Genomic DNA, 21,147 nt, shown 5'->3' with positions numbered 1-21,147 from the left:
TTTCCTGGAAAAGTTCTTGCTGGTTTGGTGTAATGAAAATAGTGCCTCCTAAAATTAGTTGGGATTGCCAACAAACACATGAAAGGATGCTCAACATCACTAATCATTAGAGAAATGCAAATCAAAACTACAATGAGATATCACCTCATACCAGTCAGAATGGCCACCATCAAAAAAATCTACAAACAAGGCTTCCCTGGTGGCGCAGTGGTTGAGAGTCCGCCTGCCGATGCAGGGGACGCGGGTTCGTGCCCCGGTCCGGGAGGATCCCACATGCCGCGAAGCGGCTGGGCCCGTGAGCCATGGCTGCTGAGCCTGCGCATCTGGAGCCTGTGCTCCACAATGGGAGAGGCCACAACAGTGAGAGGCCCACGTACCGCAAAAAAAAAAAAAAAAAAAAATCTACAAACAATAAATGCTGGACAGGGTGTGGACAAAAGGGAACTCTCTTGCACTGTTGGTGGGAATGTAAATTGATACAGCCACTATGGAGAACAGCATGGAGGTTCCTTAAAAAACTAAAAATAAAACTACCATCCGACCCAGCAATCCCACTACTGGGCATATACCCTGAGAAAACAATAATCCAAAAAGAGTCATGTACCACAACGTTATTGCAGCTCTATTTACAATAGCCAGGACATGGAAGTAACTTAAGTGTCCATCAACAGATGAATGGATAAAGAAGATGTGGCACATATATACAATGGAATATTACTCAGCCATAAAAAGAAACGAAATTGAGCTATTTGTAATGAGGTGGATGGACCTAGAGTCTGTCATACAGAGTGAAGTAAGTCAGAAAGAGAAAGACAAATACCATATGCTAACACATATATATGGAATTTAAGAAAAAAAAAATGTCATGAAGAACCTAGGGGTAAAACAGGAATAAAGACACAGACCTACTTGAGAATGGACTTGAGGATATGGGGAGGGGGAAGGGTAAGCTGTGACAAAGCGAGAGAGAGGCATGGACATATATACACTAGCTAGTGGGAAGCAGCCGCATAGCACAGGGAGATCAGTTCGGTGCTTTGTGACCGCCTGGAGGGTTGCGATAGGGAGGGTGGGAGGGAGGGAGACGCAAGAGGGAAGGGATATGGGAACAGATGTATATGTATGACTGATACACTTTGTTATAAAGCAGAAACTAATTTAAAAAATGGTCATGAAGAACCTAGGGGCAAGACAGGAATAAAGACGCAGACCTACTAGAGAATGGACGTGAGGACACAGGGAGGGGGAAGGGTAAGCTGGGACAAAGTAAGAGAGTGGCATGGACATATATACACTACCAAATGTAAAATCGATAGCTAGTGGGAAGCAGCTGCATAGCACAGGGAGATCAGCTAGGTGGTTTGTGACCACCTAGAGGGGTGGGATAGGGAGGGTGGGAGGGAGGGACATGCAAGAGGGAAGAGATATGAGAACACGTGTATATGTATAACTGGTTCACTTTGTTATAAAGCAGAAACTAACACACCATTGTAAAGCAATTATACTCCAATAAAGATGATTTAAAAAAAATCAGAAACCATTACTTGTGACCCTACTTAATGAAATGAGAAACTTTAGAGTTTTACTTAGAATTAAAATATATGCTAATAAGCATGAAGCTTACAAAGGGTCCTGCTGTAAATGTCTTATTACTAATGTAAAAAATTAATAAATAAAAACCTCAATTAAATAGTGTCAGAGGCCCCAAGTGGGGGCTCTCAAGCTTTTACGTGGCTCGCCATGATTGCAGTTGCCAAACTGCAATTCTCTGCTCATCCTGAATAAACCCAATTTTGCTGGAGAAATATCTGGTTATCTATTTGATTTAGGTCAACATTTATAATAAGAAAGCAGTGAGAATATGTGGGAAGTGAAGTTAATAGAATATTCTGGGGTTATTTATCCAAGATTCTCTTCTTATTGGTCCTGCTTGAATGTTCCATGCCTGCCTTATCATACACTGGTCTCTGCTGGACATGCTGACCTTCCTTTTTCATGGTGTTTATAACTTTTTTAAGTCTCTTAAATATTTTTTTATTCTATTTATCACCCAGATAAATGTATTTAGGCTATTTATTTTTTTATTTATTGGTGCATAAGTAAACAAAAATTATCTCAGGCTAATTCAAGGAAAAAAATTTTTTGGAAAGTTAAACTTAAAACATAGAAAGCTGGAAAGAGCTTCACTTGAATACTTGTAATTTTAAAAGTTGGATAACCAAAATCACAACTTTTCTTGAAACCATCACAGCACTGAAGTATCAGGGCAACCAATTAACCCAAAATTTAAGGAAAGAATCCTCCAAGGAAATAGGAGATGCATTGCTTACTTGGGACAGACGCCAGATGCTACGTAAGCCAGCAAGAATAATTCAGCTAAAATTGTTAATAAATTCCTAAAGTCTAGCATAAGTATATAGAACCCCTAAGAGTCACAGATAAGGGAAATTCACTTATATGTCTAGGATTTTTCCATGGACGTCACCAGGGGCTCCTGAAAGATTGGAATCAAGGATATAGGCCAGAGAAATCCTTCCTCGCGGCACAGGCCTGAGATCTGAGAAAGGCAGGAAGTCCCAACCAGATCTTTCTCCACTATCTCCCACACAGAAAAAAACCTTAACCTGGTGAGGGAGGGGAGGACAGTAGGGGAGGGCAAAAAGCTCTACTGTCTTCAGGGCACAGGCGAAGATACACAGCAATTGGAGAAAGAGGAAAAAGTGGGGAAGGGACACTAAAACACCCTGTCCTCAACTATTAGAAGTTCCATACTGCTGAGAGGAAGGCAGGAACACTTAGGAGGCCCAAGCCCTAAAACTGAAAGACAATGCCTAACAATGAGACTGAGTCAGAATAAAGATAATGCTCCTACTCTCTGTCCCAAGCAGGTGAGCAAGCATAGAGTAATAGGAGCATTCTACTGTTGCAAGAGAGGCAGCAGTATGACCATAGATCTTCTCGAGGCACCTCACAAAGGAAATATTGAAGCCTGAGAGTGAAGCAGCCATTAAGAAAAACTCTTTAGCAAATAGCCCTACTGTACAAACAAGGTAATGCCAGAGGAATGTGAAGGCTGTTGAAACAACAAAACACACAAACCCAGTTAACTCCTAACTCATTGACTGAAATCGACACACTTGCTGCTTAGCAAAAAAAAAAAAAAAAAAAGACAAGTTCATTTTGAGGCCAAGAAAATAAAGATAAAAACACTCTACCTCAGTGTCTATTGTTGTACATAAGATGTCTGCATTTGGATGAAACGTTATTAAAAACACACAAAAAAGCAGGGAGAGGGAAGCCCCCAGGTGCCTAAGAGGGTCTGCACTTGCCCTATGAATTCTTTTGCCCAAGAGACAGTGACACTAGCCAATTAAAACAAAACAAAACAAAAAAAAGGACACTAAGATAGGTTGAAAGAGAGAGAGAGAGAGAGAGAGAAGGGAGCTGACTTCAAAGGAAAGGAAATAGGTTTATATTTTAGAACCATTGAAAGCACTTTTTCTTGCTTTTTAAATATGAGGCCCCACATTTACATTTTGTACAGGACCCCAAAATTATGTAGCCACCAGTGCTTATACCCTTCACCATGACTGGGGAAAACTGAGGAGAAGGCAGTTTCAGTGTGAGTGGAAAGAAGAGAAAAGAGAGTTAACTAACTGAGGAATGGAGTCTGGGACCAAGAGGTTGGGAGCTGGGCAGAGACACCAAGGGACATAACAGATGGAGGAGGAGAGGAGGAAGAGGCTGGGAGGGGAGGGGGAGGAGGACTGGAAAGAGAAGTGGAGCAGAGCCACAAGCTGTTCAGCTCAGCTCCTGTGGGCAGAGTTGATCCTCATCAGGGAGCAGGAAGCAGCTGGTACTCAAGTCGTGGCCCCACTGTGGATCTGCAGCATCGCAGGCAGCTCCACTCCTGAATGTACACTCAGCTATGTCGGAAAAGGACAGATCTGAAGGAGGGGAAGACAGGGGCTTCTCGGGAGCTGGCTGAGGAATACTGAGAACACGGGGAGCTGAGAAAGAGCAGAACTGGATGCCAACATCAAGGGATAAAATGTGGGCAGGGGGAAGGTGACCATGACCAGGAAAAAAAAAGAAAAGAATTGGGAGAGAAGGCAGTGGTTATACAGGTCACTGATAATTATGTGCTCCCTGTATCAGGAAACCCCAGAGGAGAAAACTGGGATGGGTCATATATTAGTGCATATGTGTAGAATCTAGAAAAATGGTACAGATGATCTTATTTGCAAAGCAGAAATAGAGAAACAGATGTAGAGAACAAACATATGGATACCAAGGGGGAGGGGAGGTGGGATGGATTGGGAGATTGAGATTGACATATATACACTATTAATACTCTGTATAAAATAGATAACTGATGAGTACATACTGTATAGCACAGAGAACTCTACTCAGTGCTCTGTGGTGACCTAAATGGGAAGGAAATCCAAAAAAGAGGGGATATATGTATACATATAGCTGATTCACTTTGATGTACAGCAGAAACTAACACAACATTGTAAAACAACTATACTCCAATAAAAACTAATAATAAAAAAAGAAAAGAATTCAAGATGGCAGGATACCCTAGGTATCCTAGGGGAGTCCAGCATTCTTCCCTGGGTCACCAGACATCCCGGGGATCCTTCTTGACTCATTGGTCAAGACTTGACTCATTGGTGCTTAGGCCACCAGCATTCTCACGTTCTTTCTAACAGCTCTTACTTGGTGCTCCTCCAAACACCATCACAGCTCTTGAATTCCTGCCTCCTCAGGACACAGATGTGAGCTCCCCTCCCAACATGGTCTCACACAGTCATCTTACATTCCCCTCCCCACCAACAGAAACTTCAACTTCCCTGCTAGAGAAATCCACTGCCTCTTATAACCATTTGCCTTTTACTGGCCTCATTTTCTCTCCCTCTCTGCTTCAAGTTTTTCGCTTGCTTTTCTGGCTTCAGGAAGCTGGTCTGTGTGCTTCTCGCCCCTCACAACAAATCTTTCTCACTAAAAGGAGCTTTGGTCTGAGAGCCAAAATGAACTCCTGTATGGACAACTGCTGGATACAGTGAATTGGAGAAATCATATCAGCATTCTGGTCTTAGTTTCCTTGTCTGTAAAATGACTGAGTGGAAAGAACTGAGTATTTTCTAATATGAATTAGAAATTCATATTAGAATTTCTAAATGCTGGAAATGGCTCTAATATTTTTGTGCCTTACTGTGCTCCTGTTCCTTCCCACCTGTGTGTTCTCCTCCTTCCCCACTCTGCTTCACCCTACTTCTTTCTCCCTCTTCCGTGTCTTCCCAGCCATTCTCCACTAAGCCTTTATCTCACCTCCCAGGATCTCCTCTCCATCTTCTCATAGTCCCTACCTATTCAATCTAATCTCAGTCCTTTCTTTCTGCCTCACTTTCAAATCTAAAGCCTTGTGTAACCATATGATTCTTGAATTCCTGTGTATACATACATAATACACAGTTATGGATTCTATTTTTGGCAAAATGTCACATTACAACTTGAAAAGACCCAGAAATCCAAGATAAAAAATGCCATTTAATTCTTTTTTGAATACATAGTTGCATTCACGATGAAATAAGGGAACAAAAAATAGAAAAAATGGAAACCCAGAGATGCAAACAGGAAAGGATACTTGGGCATACAAGACATAATGTGGGTTCCATAGGGGTTTGGTTATTGTGGTTACTTGGATCAGGAGACAAGGCCTTGAAACCAGGCAAACAAAATGAAATTTGCAGCTGAGTTTCCTGCTGTGCTCTCATCTCAGTGAAAAGACAAGACTTACACCTAAATATACAGGGAAGAAAGCTTACCTGTGTATTTACTGAATATTGGCTTGTTTGTTTGTTTCTCCTTCTGAGAATTACTGATCACAAATCTGAGCCAGGAGCTCAAAAATATTCTGCTTGTGTGATCCTGGAATACAAAATCCAACAAATTAAAATAAAAGGTGATTTTAAGTTTGTAATATTTCTGCGACACTTGGTGAAATTCAAAGAAAAGTTGATCTCGAGAGAAGCACTTTCAACACAAGCTGCAAAGGATTCCCACACATAAAGCCTTTCCTAACACGAGGCCACAATCCAAAATTAGAGAACACAGAAAGAAATATTCCATCATGAAGGACAGTAGGCAAAAAAACAAAGAACAGGTTAAATCCCTCAAGAAATCACACATAGAGGAAATTCTATTTTAAAAGCTTAAAGATATAAAAGGAATAACACCAGAAGAGAAAGAGACATTATCAACAACTACCAGGTAGATTAAGCCTCCAGAAATAAATATTCTGAACACTTTAATTAAAAACTCAGTGCATGGGGCTTCCCTGGTGGTGCAGTGGTTGAGAGTCCGCCTGCCGATGCAGGGGACACGGGTTAGTGCCCTGGTCCGGGAAGATCCCACATGCCACGGAGCGGCTGGGCCCATGAGCCATGGCCGCTGAGCCTGTGCGTCTGGAGCCTGTGCTCCGCAACGGTCAAGGCCACAGCAGTGAGAGGCCCGCGTACTGCAAAAAAAAAAAAAAAAACAAAACTCAATGCATGGATTAAGCAACAAAAAGAGAAAGCAATTTTGGACTTCCCATGCTGTGCAGTGGTTAAGAATCTGCCTACCAATGCAGAGGACACAGGTTCGATCCCTGGTCTGGAAAGATCCCACATGCTGCAGAGCAACTAATCCCATGTACCACAACTACTGAGCCTGTGCTCTAGAGCCCGTGAGCCACAACTACTGAAGCCTGTACGCCTAGAGCCCAGGCTCCACAACAAGAGAAGCCACTGCAATGAGAAGTAGCCCCCGTTTGCCACAACTAGAGAAAGCCCATGCACAGCAACAAAGACCCAACACAGCCAAAAAAAAAAAAAAAAGAGAGAGAGAAAGCAATTTTAAAATATATCTAGATTGGGATATCTGAAGAATTTCCTACAATGCACTACAGCACTAAAGCACTAAAGACTTGAATATGAAAAAAAGAAGTTAAGAGATATGAAGACTAATATGAAATCCAATATAAGCCCAATAGAAATTTCATTAGGAGGCAAAACACATAATGAGAAGAGGAAATATTTGAAGAAGTAATGGCTGGGAATTTTCCAGAATTAATAATAGGCATAAATCTTTAGATTCATTAAAAACAAAAGCTTCAAATTAATGACTTGAAAAATAATCTTAATTTTTTATAGTGAAGAAAACAGCTCAGAGATGTAGGTAACTTAGAATATAAATCAATTTAAAGCAAAGTTCCTTTCTCTTAGATTTCAGTTTTTTCTTAATAATTTAATCAATATTTAATAAATACCAAGGGACATGCTGAACACTAAGATGAGAAAGTGTAGAAGACAGAAGCTCACACTCTAGAAAAAGAAACATGTAAACCAACCATAAATCTAGAGTGTTGTGAACCAACCATAAATGTAGAGGTTGATGATTCTACTGTGAGAGAAAGTACAGGGGTGGAATGAGCCTCATTAAATCCACTTTATCTATATTTGTACTGCTTACATGGCCTTGCTCACTCAGAGCCCCAAATATTGGCTTCAATAATCATATAGGACTGAGGCAGTGAGACTATATATCCATGGGAATATTTCAAGTGGTTTTTAATTCAGAAATTGATGAAGATATCAAGAAGGTTGAACCTACATAATGAGCACCCATATAACACCTTGTGTGTTAGATATCAACTTTAACTCTTCCATAAGAAGCTGATGAGAATCTTGGACAGTCAGAGAACATTTCCTTGGCCATGCTGCTTAATGGTTCTTACCTGTTTCAGAATCACTACATAAGAAGGATAATAGTCAACACACCTATTAGGTGCCTCTTCTCGTGCCAATTACATTTAATATCGTTTTTTCCCAGTTTATTTTGTAGGGACACATAATCAGATAGAAAGTAGGTGAAACCATTCTTTGCTATATGTTTACTCAAGAATTCTCCTTAAGAGCATCCTCTACGAAAACTATTTTAAGAAGATTTTTATTTTCCCTCATATGTTCTGAAAATGCTGCCTAAAAGTTTAATTATTATCCTGCTATGGTCGTTATATGCTTGTTTACTTGTCTACCTTGCTTAATGGCTAATCACCTAAAAGAAATTTTGCCAACACCGGATGTATTAGTTGGCTAGTGTTGCCATAACAACTACCACAGACTGGGTGACTCAAACAACAAAAATTTATTTCTCAGTGTTCTAGAGGCCAGAAGTCCAAGATCAAGGTGTCAGCAGGTTTGGTTTCTCCTGAGGTCTCTCTCTTCATTGTAGATGGCCATCTTCTCACAACAATGTCCTCAGACCATCTTTCCTCTGTGCATGAACATCCTCTTGACTCTTTGTGTGTATGAATTTCCTCTTCTTATAAGGATACCACTCACATTAGATTAGGGGCCACCCTAGCAGCCTCATCTTAACTTAATTACCTTTCCAAAGGCCCTCTCTCCAAATACAGCTGCATTCTGAGATGCCGGGCATTAGGGCTCCAACATATAAATTTTAGGGAGACACAATTCAGCCCATAACACAGGATATATTCACTTTCGAAATCTTCTTCACTTTACCTCTTTCACTTTTCAAAGTCTTACTGACTTTCAAATTTGTTTTTTTAACAGAGGTGTCCTATAGATGTCTAGACTTCAGAGACTGTTGCTATGGCTTATGCAAGTAACCTCTAACTTCCAAAAAGTCTATAATTCTGTATTGTTTTCTTATTAATAATTGTCGCCCCAGTATTTACACTTAAATAGACATCTCTGGTTTTTAACATGTAGAAATAAGTCTAACTTTTCTTTATTAAGCCCAAAAATCAACATTATATTTTTCCTCTTCTTTCACAAGATGTGCTTAAAGAAGAAAAGTAGGAAGAGTCACTCTAGTGGTTATCAAGATTTAGTATAAACCTAGAGTAAATAAGATTACTTTACTACATTGCATTGGTGCAAGGATAGACTTACAGAAGAAAGGATCAGAAAAAGGAGTCCAGAAACAGACCCATATACTTACATATAGACACTGAAATTACAACACAATTGGTACTGCGTATCAGTATTATTAATCAATTAACTAACATTGAAAAAATACAATTTTACCCCTATTTCACACCGTACACAAAAATCAAATCCAGGTATATTATAGATATAAATGTAAGAAGTAAAGTAGTTAAGCTTCTCAAAGATAAAATTGTACAGAGGCTTGCAAAGTGGGATCCTCAGACTAGAAGAATCTGCATCATTTGGAAGTCATAAGAAATGCAAATTCTTGGGCCTCTTCCCTGACCTAAAGAATTAGAAACTCTGGAGGTGGGTCCCAACAAGATACACTTTAAAAAGCCTTCCAGATGATTCTGATGTCCACTCGAGTTTGAGAACAATAGATTAAGGAGAATATCTCATGACCTTGGGGTAGGGGTAAATAAATTACAAGAGTAGAATAAAAGAGTCATAAAGAAAAATGTCAATAAACTGTATCCCATTAACAAGAAATCCTTTTCATCAAAATACAACTTTAAGAGAGTGAAGAGTAAACCAAGACTTGTAGAAGATATCACAATGCATATCCAACAAAGGATTTGTATACAGAAATTATAAAGAACTTCAAACTAACAATTAAAAGACTGAATCCCCTCCTCACCACAGACACACACACACACACACACACACACACACACACACACAAATAGCTAAAACCTTAAACTGGTACTTCACAAAAGAGTGTATATAAATAGCTCAAAGGCATATGAAAATATGTTAAGTACAATTAGTCAACAGGGAAACATGAACCAAAGTAACAATTGGATGATCTACACCCACGCCAGAAGGGTTAAAATTAAAAGGGTTAATATATCAAATATGAATTAGGATGTGGATACGATGGAAGGTAGATTGGTATAAACACTATGAAAACCTGCTTGTCAGTATTTATTGAATGTAAAAATTATATATAACCTGTGACCCAGGATTTCATTTACATGTATATTCAAAGAGAAATGAGTGTTTATGTTCACAAAAAAAACATGTACAAAAATGTTCAAAACTGCATTGTCCAACACACCTAAAATCTGGAAATAATTTGAATGTCTATCCACAGTAGAATGAATAAATTTTGGTATATTCACACAATAGTATACTACCCAGCAATGAAAAATAATAAATTACTGCTGCATGCCACAACATGAATAAAATCACAAAAATAATGTTGAGTGAGAGAAGGCAGACACAAAATAAGTCTTACTGTATGATTCTAGTAACATGAAGTTCAAAAACAGAATCAAAACTAAACTCTGGACATGGAGATCAGAGTATTTCTTGTCCTTAAAAGATGTTAACTGGGAAGTGGAACCAAGAGGGAGATTTCTGGGGGCTGAAAATATTCTTTATCAGGGTAGTGGATTGTGCTTATGTCCCTTCAGGAAAGCAGATCTAAAATAGGAAAGGAGAGAAAGTCAAAGTACACTGCAATGACAAAGGGAGCTTTATAGGTAAGACTTTATTTAGGGGCATGATGCCAGGTATTAGGAGTGGGACACTCAGTAAAACAGGAAAGGATAGAAAGCCAGTAAAATGGTGTGTTATCAGATTGGCCACCACTATGGAAAACTAGGATCTGATCCCACTGGAACTCTCTGATGAATCCCGCAGATTGTGGCTCAGTGTTATCAGCCTGAGGCAGATGAGGGGAGCACATATCCATGATCCCTGTCCCCTAAGCGTCAAGGATTGCCCCGAGGAGTGTTAATTCCCACACACGTGCAGTTTTGAGCATCCAAACATGATAGGCAGTTGCTCACAGGTGTTCCAACCACATCATGAGAAAAGCCTTAGCGCAAAAATGTAAGATACCCAGTGCAGATTAAGTTAGGCTCTCTAACCAGTTGCCTTAGCAATGGCTGGGGAAAAAATAGAGGGCTAGAAGATGTGACGCAGGACATAAGAGGTGTCTGATACTACCAGGTTTTTATGAGCAAACAAATAAAAAATATATTCACAAAATCGATCAATTTTTTTTGTAAGAAAACTTCCAATAAGCTACAGTCTGGTCAGTAACTGCTTATCTCCCGGTGACATCTAGTGGTGAAATATAGACATTCACAAGCATCAAGTTACAGCTTCTCAGGTGTCTAAAATGAAATTCTTCTGAAAATTCTATGTAGCTAAGCTTCCCTCCATTCTGAATCAAAAACCCAGTGCCTGATGTGGACAGTCACCTGCAGTAAGAGCTGTTCATCTGTTGGGACACATCTTAACCCACCACTTTAAGAAGAGCAGGCAAACTCATTTGGTACCTTGTAAGTAAACTACATTAATGTGGGGAACTTTGTAATAAGACTGCTGTAAGTGTAGGATTTTATCTGACTCTGAGTTACTTCCTCCATATTTTTCCCATAGTTACAGTCAGTCTTAAATGAGATCTCTACGTTGCATTTGTAGTCTAAAAATCTTATTTCCTCCAGCTTTTGGGAGTTGCTCTACTTAAACCTTCAAATTAAAATATCTATGAGAAAGTATACCAAGTAAATTCCATTAAGCCAATTTAATTTCATTATTCTAAAACCACAATTAAATAAATTATTGTTTCCCAACTTTATATTTTTATTAACAGTATACTCATTGGGATCAATTTTTTTTCATATGAAAAAATTATATGTGGTAAAAACTAATTGAGAAGTCAGTTGTTAAATTTTACCTGTAAAGGGGGCTTCCCTTGTGGTGCAGTGGTTAAGAATCCGCCTGCCAATGCAGGGGACATGGGTTCAAGCCCTCGTTCAGGAAGATCCCACATGCTGCAGAGCAACTAAGCCAATGAGCCACAACTATTGAGCCTCAGCTGTAGAGCCCGCGTGCCACAACTATTGAGCCTGTATGCCACAACTACTGAAGCCCACGTGCCTAGAGCCCATGCTCCACAACAAGAGAAGCCACTGCAATGAGAAGCCCGCACACCACAATGAAGAGTAGCCCCCACTCGCCGCAACTAGAGAAAGCCTGTGCACAACAACGAAGACCCAATGCAGCCAAAAAGAAATTAAATAAAATAAATTTTTTTAAAAAATTTACCTGTAAAGGTTTTGCTTTTGTGAGGGTTTTTTTTTTTTGGTAGCCATTATTTCTAACAAAATGCATTAATGACCAAGGAGAGGGGGTTGTTACTGGAACTTGGAATGAGAAAGAGCCATACAGAGTCAGTCAATTTGAGAGGAGCAGTGATCTTTACTTGAGGGACAGAGCTAGCCCAAGCCAGTGACACAAGCCAAATATATTTATAATACTAGTTTTAAGCTTTTTTTCTGCTAATTCCAGTATCTGCATTTCTGTGGATATGTTTCTTTGGTTTCTTTTTATGTGTTCCATTTTCATCACATATTTCACAGTGCTTTATAATATATTGGACATTGTTTATAGATAGCAGTGGAGATTTAATTATACAACTCTTTTGCTTAATATTTATTTTCAAGAATGTGCAATCTCATTCCAATATGTGGCTACTAAAGTGAAAATGTGTTTATTCAGATATCACCATGTATCAAGTTAATCTTGGCCTAAGGCAACAATTTTTAATATTGACTTCATCTCTGGTTAGCCTTCCTCCCAGTGCCACAGCTGTTCCTGCCTAAGTCCAATTTCTTTGATCTTATCAATGTTTAACCCTGGGATCTGATGGGAGTTGGAACTCAGTTTCATCTTTGGAATCCATGGCAGAAGAGCCCTTTTTACTAGGCACCTTGTGAATACATGAGACTAGAGTATATCATCTAGTCTCATGTATTCTCTAGACTAGGTCCACAATCACTGCCCTTTACTCAGCAAAACACGAGTGGTAAGCCAGGGAAAATTGTTAGTCCAAGTAAATATTGCTGCATTTGAGTCTTCTAGACTCCAGGCTCTCCAACCTGTTCCCACTATTGTTAATCTTTCATCTACCTCAGTCTTGGCAGGCTTTCTTCTCCGACGCTGCCTCTAGACACTGTCATTTTTAATAGTCATGTATAAAGAGGTCCTCTCTCTGAAAATCAGTCCATCTGGGATTTTCTTACATCCACTTCTCTTCAATAGTTTCATACATAAGTACAAGTTTTATAGTATCTAAATTTTTGGTGTTACCATGGGAACAAAGATTTTCTACATCCTTTCATATCCTAGCCAGAAAATTGCTTATTGTGCTTAAATTGTAGCCAAATTGCAAAGAAAATTACAGTTTCTTTATTTTGTCTATAACTGATCTGGTTCTTCCCACAGTTATCTCCTGCTGGGTAAAAGGAAAAGAAAGAAGAAAAGGATGTAGTTATGTTAAAACTCAGTGTGGGCTCTAAGACAGCATTTTTCTATCTTGAGCCTAGGAGCTCCTACTGTAAAAATAGAACACAGATGGGACATATTCTCTGCAGTTACAATTCACAAAAGTTAAGATATATCTAACTCCACTAGGTTCAAGATGACGGAGTAGAAGGATGTGCACTCACTCCCTCTTGCGAGAGCACTGGATTCACAACTAACTGCTGAAAAATCATTGACAGGAAGACACTGGAACTCACCAAAAAAGATACCCCACATCCAAAGACAAAGAAGAATCTGCAATGAGACGGTAGGAGGGGCTCAATCACAGCAAAATCAAATCCCATAACTGCTGGGTGGGTGACTCACAAACTTGAGAACACTTATACCACAGAAGTCCACCCACTGGAGTGAAGGTTCTGAGCCCCATGTCAGGCTTCCCAACCTGGAGTTCCGGCAAAAGGAGGAGGAATTCCCAGAGAATCAGACGTTGAAGGCTAGCAGGATTTGAATGCAGGACTTCGACAGGACTGAGGAAAACAGAGACTCTACTGTTGGAGGGCACAGGCAAAGTAGTGTGCACATTAGGACCTGGGGGAAGGAGCAGTGACCCCATAGGAGACTGAACCAGACCTACCTGCTAGTGTTGGAGGGTCTCCTGTGGAGGGGGGGGTGGCTGTGGCTCATTGTGGGGACAAGGACACTGGTAGCAGAAGTTCTGGGAAGTACTCCTTGGCATGAGCCCTCCCAGAGTCCACCATAAGCCCAACCAAAGAGCCAGGTAGGCTCCAGTGTTGGGTTGCCTCAGGCCACACAACCAACAGGGAGGGAACCCAGCCTGACCCATCAGCAGACAAGTGGATTAAAGTTTTACTGAGCTCTGCCCACCGGAGCAACGCCCAGCTCTACCCACCACCAGTCTCTCCCATCAGGAAGCTTACACAAGCCTCTTAGATAGCCTCAGCCACCAGAGGGCAGACAGCAGAAGCACCAAGTACTACAATTCTGCAGCCTGTGGAACAAAATCCACATTCACAGAAAGACAGACAAGATGAAAAGGCAGAGGGCTAGGTACCAGATGAAGGAACAAGAGAAAATCCCAGAAAAGCAATTAAATTAAGTGGAGATAGGAAACCTTCCCAAAAAAATTCAGAATAATTATAGTAAAGATGATGCAGAACTTCAGAAAAACAATGGAGGCAAAGATGCAGAAGATACAAGAAATGTTTAACAAAGACCTAGAATAATTACAGAACAAACATTTAGAAGAATTAAAGAACAAACAGAGATGAACAATACAACAACTGAAATGAAAACTACACTAGAAGGAATCAATAGCAGAATAACTCAGGCAGAAGAATGGATAAGTGACCTGGAAGACAGAATGGTGGAATTCACTGCCACAGAGCACATTAAGAAAAAAGAATGAAAAGAAATGAAGGCAGCCTGAGAGGTCTCAATATTAAACGCAACAAAATTTGCATCATAGGGGTCCCAGAAGGAGAAGACAGAGAGAAAGGAAGGACCCAACAAAATATTTAGAGAGATTACAGTCGAAAATTTCCCTAACATGGGAAAGGAAATAGCCACCCAAGTCCAGGAAGAACACAGAGTCCCAGGCAGGATAAACCCAAGGAGAAACATGCTGAGGCACATAGTAATCAAACTGACAAAAATTAAAGGCAAAGAAAAATTATTGAAAGTAACAAGGGAAAAACAACAAATAACGTACAAGGGAACTCCCATAAGGTTAACAGCTGATTTCTCAGCAGACACTTTACAAGCAAGAAGGGAGTGGCATGATACATTTAAAGTGATGAAAGTGGAGAACCAACAACCAAGATTACTCTACCTGGCAAGGATCTCATTCAGATTCGACAGAGAAATCAAAACCTTTACAGACAAGCAAAAGCTAAGATAATTTAATACCACCAAACCAGCTCTATAACAAATACTAAAGGAACTTCTCTAAGTGGGAAACACAAGAGAAGACAAGGACCTACGAAAACAAACACATAACAATTAAGAAAATGGTAATATGAATATACATATTGATAATTACCTTAAACGTGAATGGATTAAGTGCTTCAACCAAAAGACAAAGGCTCGCTGAATGGATATGAAAACAAGACCCATACATATGCTCCCTACAAGAGATCCACTTCAGAACCTAGGGACACATACAGACTGAAAGTGAGGGGATGGAAAAAGATATTCAATGCAAATGGAAATCAAAAGAAAGCTGGAGTAGCCATACTCATATCAGGTAAAGTAGACTTTAAAATAAAGAATGTTACAAGAAACAAGGAAGGACACTACATAATGATCAAGGGAGCAATCCAAGAAGAAGATATAACAATTATAAATATATATGCACCCAACATAGGAGCACCTCAATACATAAGGCAAGTGCTAACAGCTATAAAAGAGGAAATCAACAGTAACACAATAATAGTGGGGAAATTTTAACACCTCACTTACACCAGTGGACATATCATACAGACAGAAAATTAATAAGGAAACAGAAGCTTTAAATGACACAATAGATGGGATAGATTTAATAGATATTTATAGGACATTCCATCCAAAAACAGCAGATTACACTTTCTTCTCAAGTGCACACGGAACATTCTCCAGGATAGATCACATCTTGGGTCAGAAATAAAGTCTCAGTAATTTTAAGAAAATTGAAATCATGTCAAGCACCTTTTCCGACCACAGTGCTATGAGATTAGAAATCAATTACAGGGAAAAAATGTAAAAAACACAAACACATGGAGGCTAAACAATACGTTACTAAATAACCAAGAGATCACTGAAGAAATCAAAGAGGAAATCAAAAAATACGTAGAGACAAATGACAACAAACTCACAATGATCCAAAACCTATGGGATGCAGCAAAATCAGTGCTAAGAGGGAAGTTTGTAAGCAATAAAATCCTACTTCAAGAAACAAGAAAAATCTCAAATAAACAATCTAACCTTACACCTAAAAGAAATAGAGAAAGAACAACAAATAATACCCAAAGTTAGTAGAAGGAAAGAAATCATAAAGATCAGAGAAGAAATAAATTTAATAGAACCAAAGAAAACAATAGCAAAGATCAATAAAACTAAAAGCTGAGTCTTTGAGAAGATAAACAAAATTGATAAACCTTTAGCCAGACTCATTAAGGAAAAGAGGGAGAGGACTCATATCAATAAAATTAGAAATGAAAAAGGAGAAGTTATAACGAACACCACAGAAATACAAAGCATCCTAAGAGACTACTACAAGCAACTCTATGCTAATAAAATGGGCAACCTGGAAAAAATGGACAAATTCTTACAAAGGTATATAACCTTCCAAGACTGAACCAGGAAGAAACAGAAAATATGAACAGACCAATCACAAGTAGGGAAATTGAAACTGTGATTAAAAATCTTCCAATAAACAAAAGTCCAGGGCCAGATGGCTTCAAAGGTGCATTCTATCAAACATTTAGAGAAGAGCTAACACCCATCCTTCTCAAACTCTTCCAAAAAACTGCATAGGAAGGAACACTCCCAAGCTCATTCTATGAGTCCACCATCACCCTGATACCAAAACCAGACAAAGATACTACAAAAAAAGAAAATTACAGACCAATATCACTGATGAATATAGATGCAAAAATCCTCAACAAAATACGAGCAAACAGAATCCAACAACACATTAAAAGGATCAGGGGCTTCCCTGGTGGCGCAGTGGTTGAGAGTCTGCCTGCCAATGCAGGGGACACGGGTTTGAGCCCTGGTCTGGGAAGATCCCACATGCCGCAGAGCAACTGGGCCCGTGAGCCACGGCTACTGAGCCTGCGCATCTGGAGCCTGTGCTCCGCAACAAGACAGGCCGCGACAGTGAGAGAGGCCCGCGCACCGCGATGAAGAGTGGCCCCCGCTTGCCACAACTAGAGAAAGCCCTCGCACAGAAACGAAGACCCAGCACAGCCATAAATAAATAAAGCAAAACTGTCAAAAAAAAAAAAAAAAAGTCTTTATTAAAAAAAAAGGATCATACACTATTATCAAATGGGATTTATCCCAGGGATGCAGGGATTCTTCAATATAGGCAATTCAATCAATCTGATACACCATATTAACAAATTGAAGAATAAAAACCATATGATCAACTCAATAGATGCAGAAAAAGCTTTTGACAAAATTCAACACCCAGTTATGAAAAAAACTCTCCAGAAAGTGGGCATAGAGGGAACCTACCTCAACAAAATAAAGGCCATATATGACAAAACCCACAGCAAACATCATTCTCAATGGTGAAAAACTGAAAGCATTTCCTCTAAGATCAGGAACAAGACAAGAATGTCCACTCTCACTACTATTATTCAACATAGTTTTGGAAGTCCTAGCCACGGCAATCAGAGAACAAAAAGAAAGAAAGGAATACAAATCGGAAAAGAAGAAGTAAAATTGTCACTGTTTGCAGATGACCAGATACTATACATAGAGAATCCTAAAGATGCCACCAGAAAATTACTAGATCTAATCAATGAATTTGGTAAAGTTGTAGGATACAAAGTTAATGCACAGAAATCTCTTGCATTCCTATACACTAACAATGAAAGATCAGAAAGAGAAATTAAGGAAACAATCCCAATCACTGCTGCAACAAAAAGAACAAAATAACTAGGAATAAACCTACCTAAGGTGGTAAAAGACCTGTACTCAGAAAACTATAAGACACTGATGAAAGAAATCAAAGATGACACAAACAGATGGAGAGATATACCATATTCTTCGATTGGAAGAATCAATATTGTGAAAATGACTATATTACCCAAAGCAATCTACAGTTTCAATGCAATCCCTATCAAATTAGCAGTGGCATTTTTTACAGAACTAGAACAAAAAATGTTAAAATTTGTACGGAGACACAAAAGACCCCGGATACCAAACCAACCTTGAGGGAAAAATACAGAGATGGAGGAATCAGACTTGCTGACTTCAGACTATACTGCAAGCCTACAGTAATCAAAACAATAATAGTACTGGCACAAAACCCCAAATATAGATCAATGGAACAGGATAGAAAGCCTAGAGATAAACCCACGCACCTACGGTCAACTAATCTATGACAAAGGAGGCATGGATATACAATGGAGAAAAGACAGTCTCTTCAATAAGTGATGCTGGGAAAACTGGACAGCTACGTGTAAAAGAATGAAATTAGAACACTTCCTAACACCATACACAAAAATAAACTCAACATGGATTAGAGACCTAAATGTAAGACCAGGCACTATAAAACTCTCAGAGGAAAACACAGGAAGAACACTCTTTGACATAAATCACAGCAAGATCTTTTTTGATCCACCTCCTAGAGTAATGGAAATAAAAAAAAATGGGACCTAATGAAACTTCAAAGCTTTTGCACAGCAAAGGAAACCATAAACAAGACAAAAAGACAATGCTCAGATTGGGAGAAAATATTTGCAGACGAATCAATGGACAAAGGATTAATCTCCAAAATATATAAGGAGCTCATGCAGCTCAATATTAAAAAAACAAAGAACCAATCCAAAAATGGGCAGAAGACCTAAATAGACATGTCTCCAAAGAAGACATACAGATGGCCAAGAAGCACATGAAAACCTGCTCAACATCACTAATTATGAAATGCAAATCAAAATTACAATGAGGTATCACCTCACTCCAGTTAGAATGGGCTTCATAAGAAATTCTACAAACAACAAATGCTGGAGAGGGTGTGGAGAAAAGGGAACCCTCTTGCACTGTTGGTGGGAATGTAAACTGACACAGCCACTATGGAGAACAGTATGGAGGTTCCTTAAAAAACTAAAAATAGAAGTATGCCCACTGCTGGGCATATACCCAGAGAAAACCGCAATTCAAATAGACACATGCACCCCAACGTTCACTGCAGCCCTGTTTACAATAGCCAGGTCATGGAAGCAACCTAAATGCCCATTGACAGAGGAATTCATGAAGAAGTTGTGGTACATATATACAATGGACTATTACTCAGCCATAAAAGGAACGAAATTGGGTCATTTGTTGAGACGTGGATGGATCTAGAGACTGTCATACAGAGTGAGTAAGTCAGAAAGAGAAAAACAAATATCTTATATTAACGCATTTATGTGGAACCTAGAAAAATGGTACAGATGAACCGGTTTGCAGGGCAGAAATTGAGACACAGATGTAGAGAACAAACGTATAGATACCAAGGGGGTATGCCCCGGGGTGGGGGGTGTGGTGGTGTGATGAATTGGGTGATTGGGATTGACATGTATACACTGATGGGTATAAAATTGATGACTAATAAGAACCGGCTGTATAAAAAAAATTTTTTTTAAAAGTACAGGAAGCACAGAGAGTCCCATACAGGATAAATCCAAGAAGAAGCATGCCAAGACACATATTTATCAAACTATCAAAAATTAAATACAAAGAAAAAATATTAAAAGCATCAAGGGAAAAGCAATAAATAACATACAAGGGAATCCCCATAAGGTTAACAGCTGATCTTTCAGCAGAAACTCTGCAAGCCACAGGGGATTGGCAGGACATATTTAAAGTGATGAAAGGGAAAAACGTATAACCAAGATTACTCTACCCAGCAAGGATCTCATTCATATTCAATGGAGAAATTAAAACCTTTACAGACAAGCAAAACTAAGAGAATTCAGCACCACTAAACCAGCTTTACAACAAATGCTAAAGGAACTTCTCTAGACAGGAAACACAAGAGACAGAAAAGACCTAAAATAACAAACCCAAAACAGTAAAGAAAATAGTTATAGGAATGTACATATCGATAATTACCTTAAATGTAAAAGGATTAAATGCTCCAACCAAAAGACAAAGACTGGCTGCATGGATACAAAAACAAGACCCATATATATGCTGTCTACAAGAAACACACTTTAGACTTGGGACACATACAGACTGAAAGTGAGGGGATGGAAAAAGATATTCCATGCAAAAGGAAATCAAAAGAAAGCTGGACTAGCAATTTTCATATCAGACAAAATAGGCATTAAAATAAAGAGTGTTACAAGAGACAAAGAAGGACACTACATAATGATCAAGGGATCAATCCAAGAAGAAGATATAACAATTGTAAATATTTATGCACCCAACATAGGGGCACCTCAATACATAAGGCAAATGCTAACAGCCATAAAAGGAGAAATCGACAGTAATACAATCATAGTAGGGGACTTTAACACCCCACTTTCACCAATGGACAGATCATCCAAAATGAAAATAAATAAGGAAACACAAACTTTAACTGATACATAAAACAAGATGGATTTAATTGATATTTATAGGACTTTCCATCCAAAAACAACAGAATACACTTTCTTCTCAAGGGCTCATGGAACATTCTCCAGGACAGATCATATCTTGGGTCACAAATCAAGCCATGGTAAAATGAAGAAAATTGAAATCGTATCACGTATCTTTTTCAACCACAACACTATGAGACTAGATATCAATTACAGGAAAATATCAGTAAAAAAATATAAACACATGGAGGTTAAACAATACACTACTAAATAACCAAGAGATCACTGAAGAAATCAAAGAGGAAATCAAAAAATACCTAGAGACAAAAGACAATGAAAACACAATGACCCAAAACCTATGGGATGCTGTAAAATCATTTCTAAGAGAGAAGTTGATAGCAATACAATCCTACCTCAAAAAACAAGAAACATCTCAAATAAACAATCTAACCTTGCACCTAAAGCAATCAGAGAAAGAAGAACAAAAAAAAAAACCCCAAACTTAGCAGAAGGAGAGAAATGATAAAGATCAGATCAGAAATAAATGAAAAAGAAACGAAGGAAACAATAGCAAA

The 21,147-nt window shown here is 38.9% G+C and overlaps 1 protein-coding gene across 5 annotated transcripts in view; it reads right to left on the bottom strand.

Moving 5' to 3' along the window:
- The window catches only part of LOC132483055 (T-cell surface glycoprotein CD1b-3-like), a 70,815-nt gene that overhangs the window by 40,362 nt on the left and 9,306 nt on the right, over window positions 1-21,147 (bottom strand). The window contains exon 2 of one of the 5 annotated variants that reach the window (XM_060088299.1): window positions 5,832-5,934. The exons of the other annotated variants lie outside the window; for them this stretch is intronic. Within the exon in view, the coding sequence (XP_059944282.1) occupies window positions 5,832-5,934 (103 nt within the window). The remainder of the gene's footprint in view (window positions 1-5,831; window positions 5,935-21,147) is intronic. 5 annotated transcript variants of the gene reach the window in all.

The sequence above is a fragment of the Mesoplodon densirostris genome, chromosome 2, assembly GCF_025265405.1.
Source record: "Mesoplodon densirostris isolate mMesDen1 chromosome 2, mMesDen1 primary haplotype, whole genome shotgun sequence".
NCBI lineage: Eukaryota > Metazoa > Chordata > Mammalia > Artiodactyla > Ziphiidae > Mesoplodon > Mesoplodon densirostris.
Note: the sequence above shows the minus strand (reverse complement) of the source record. Positions and strands in the feature narration are given on the sequence as shown.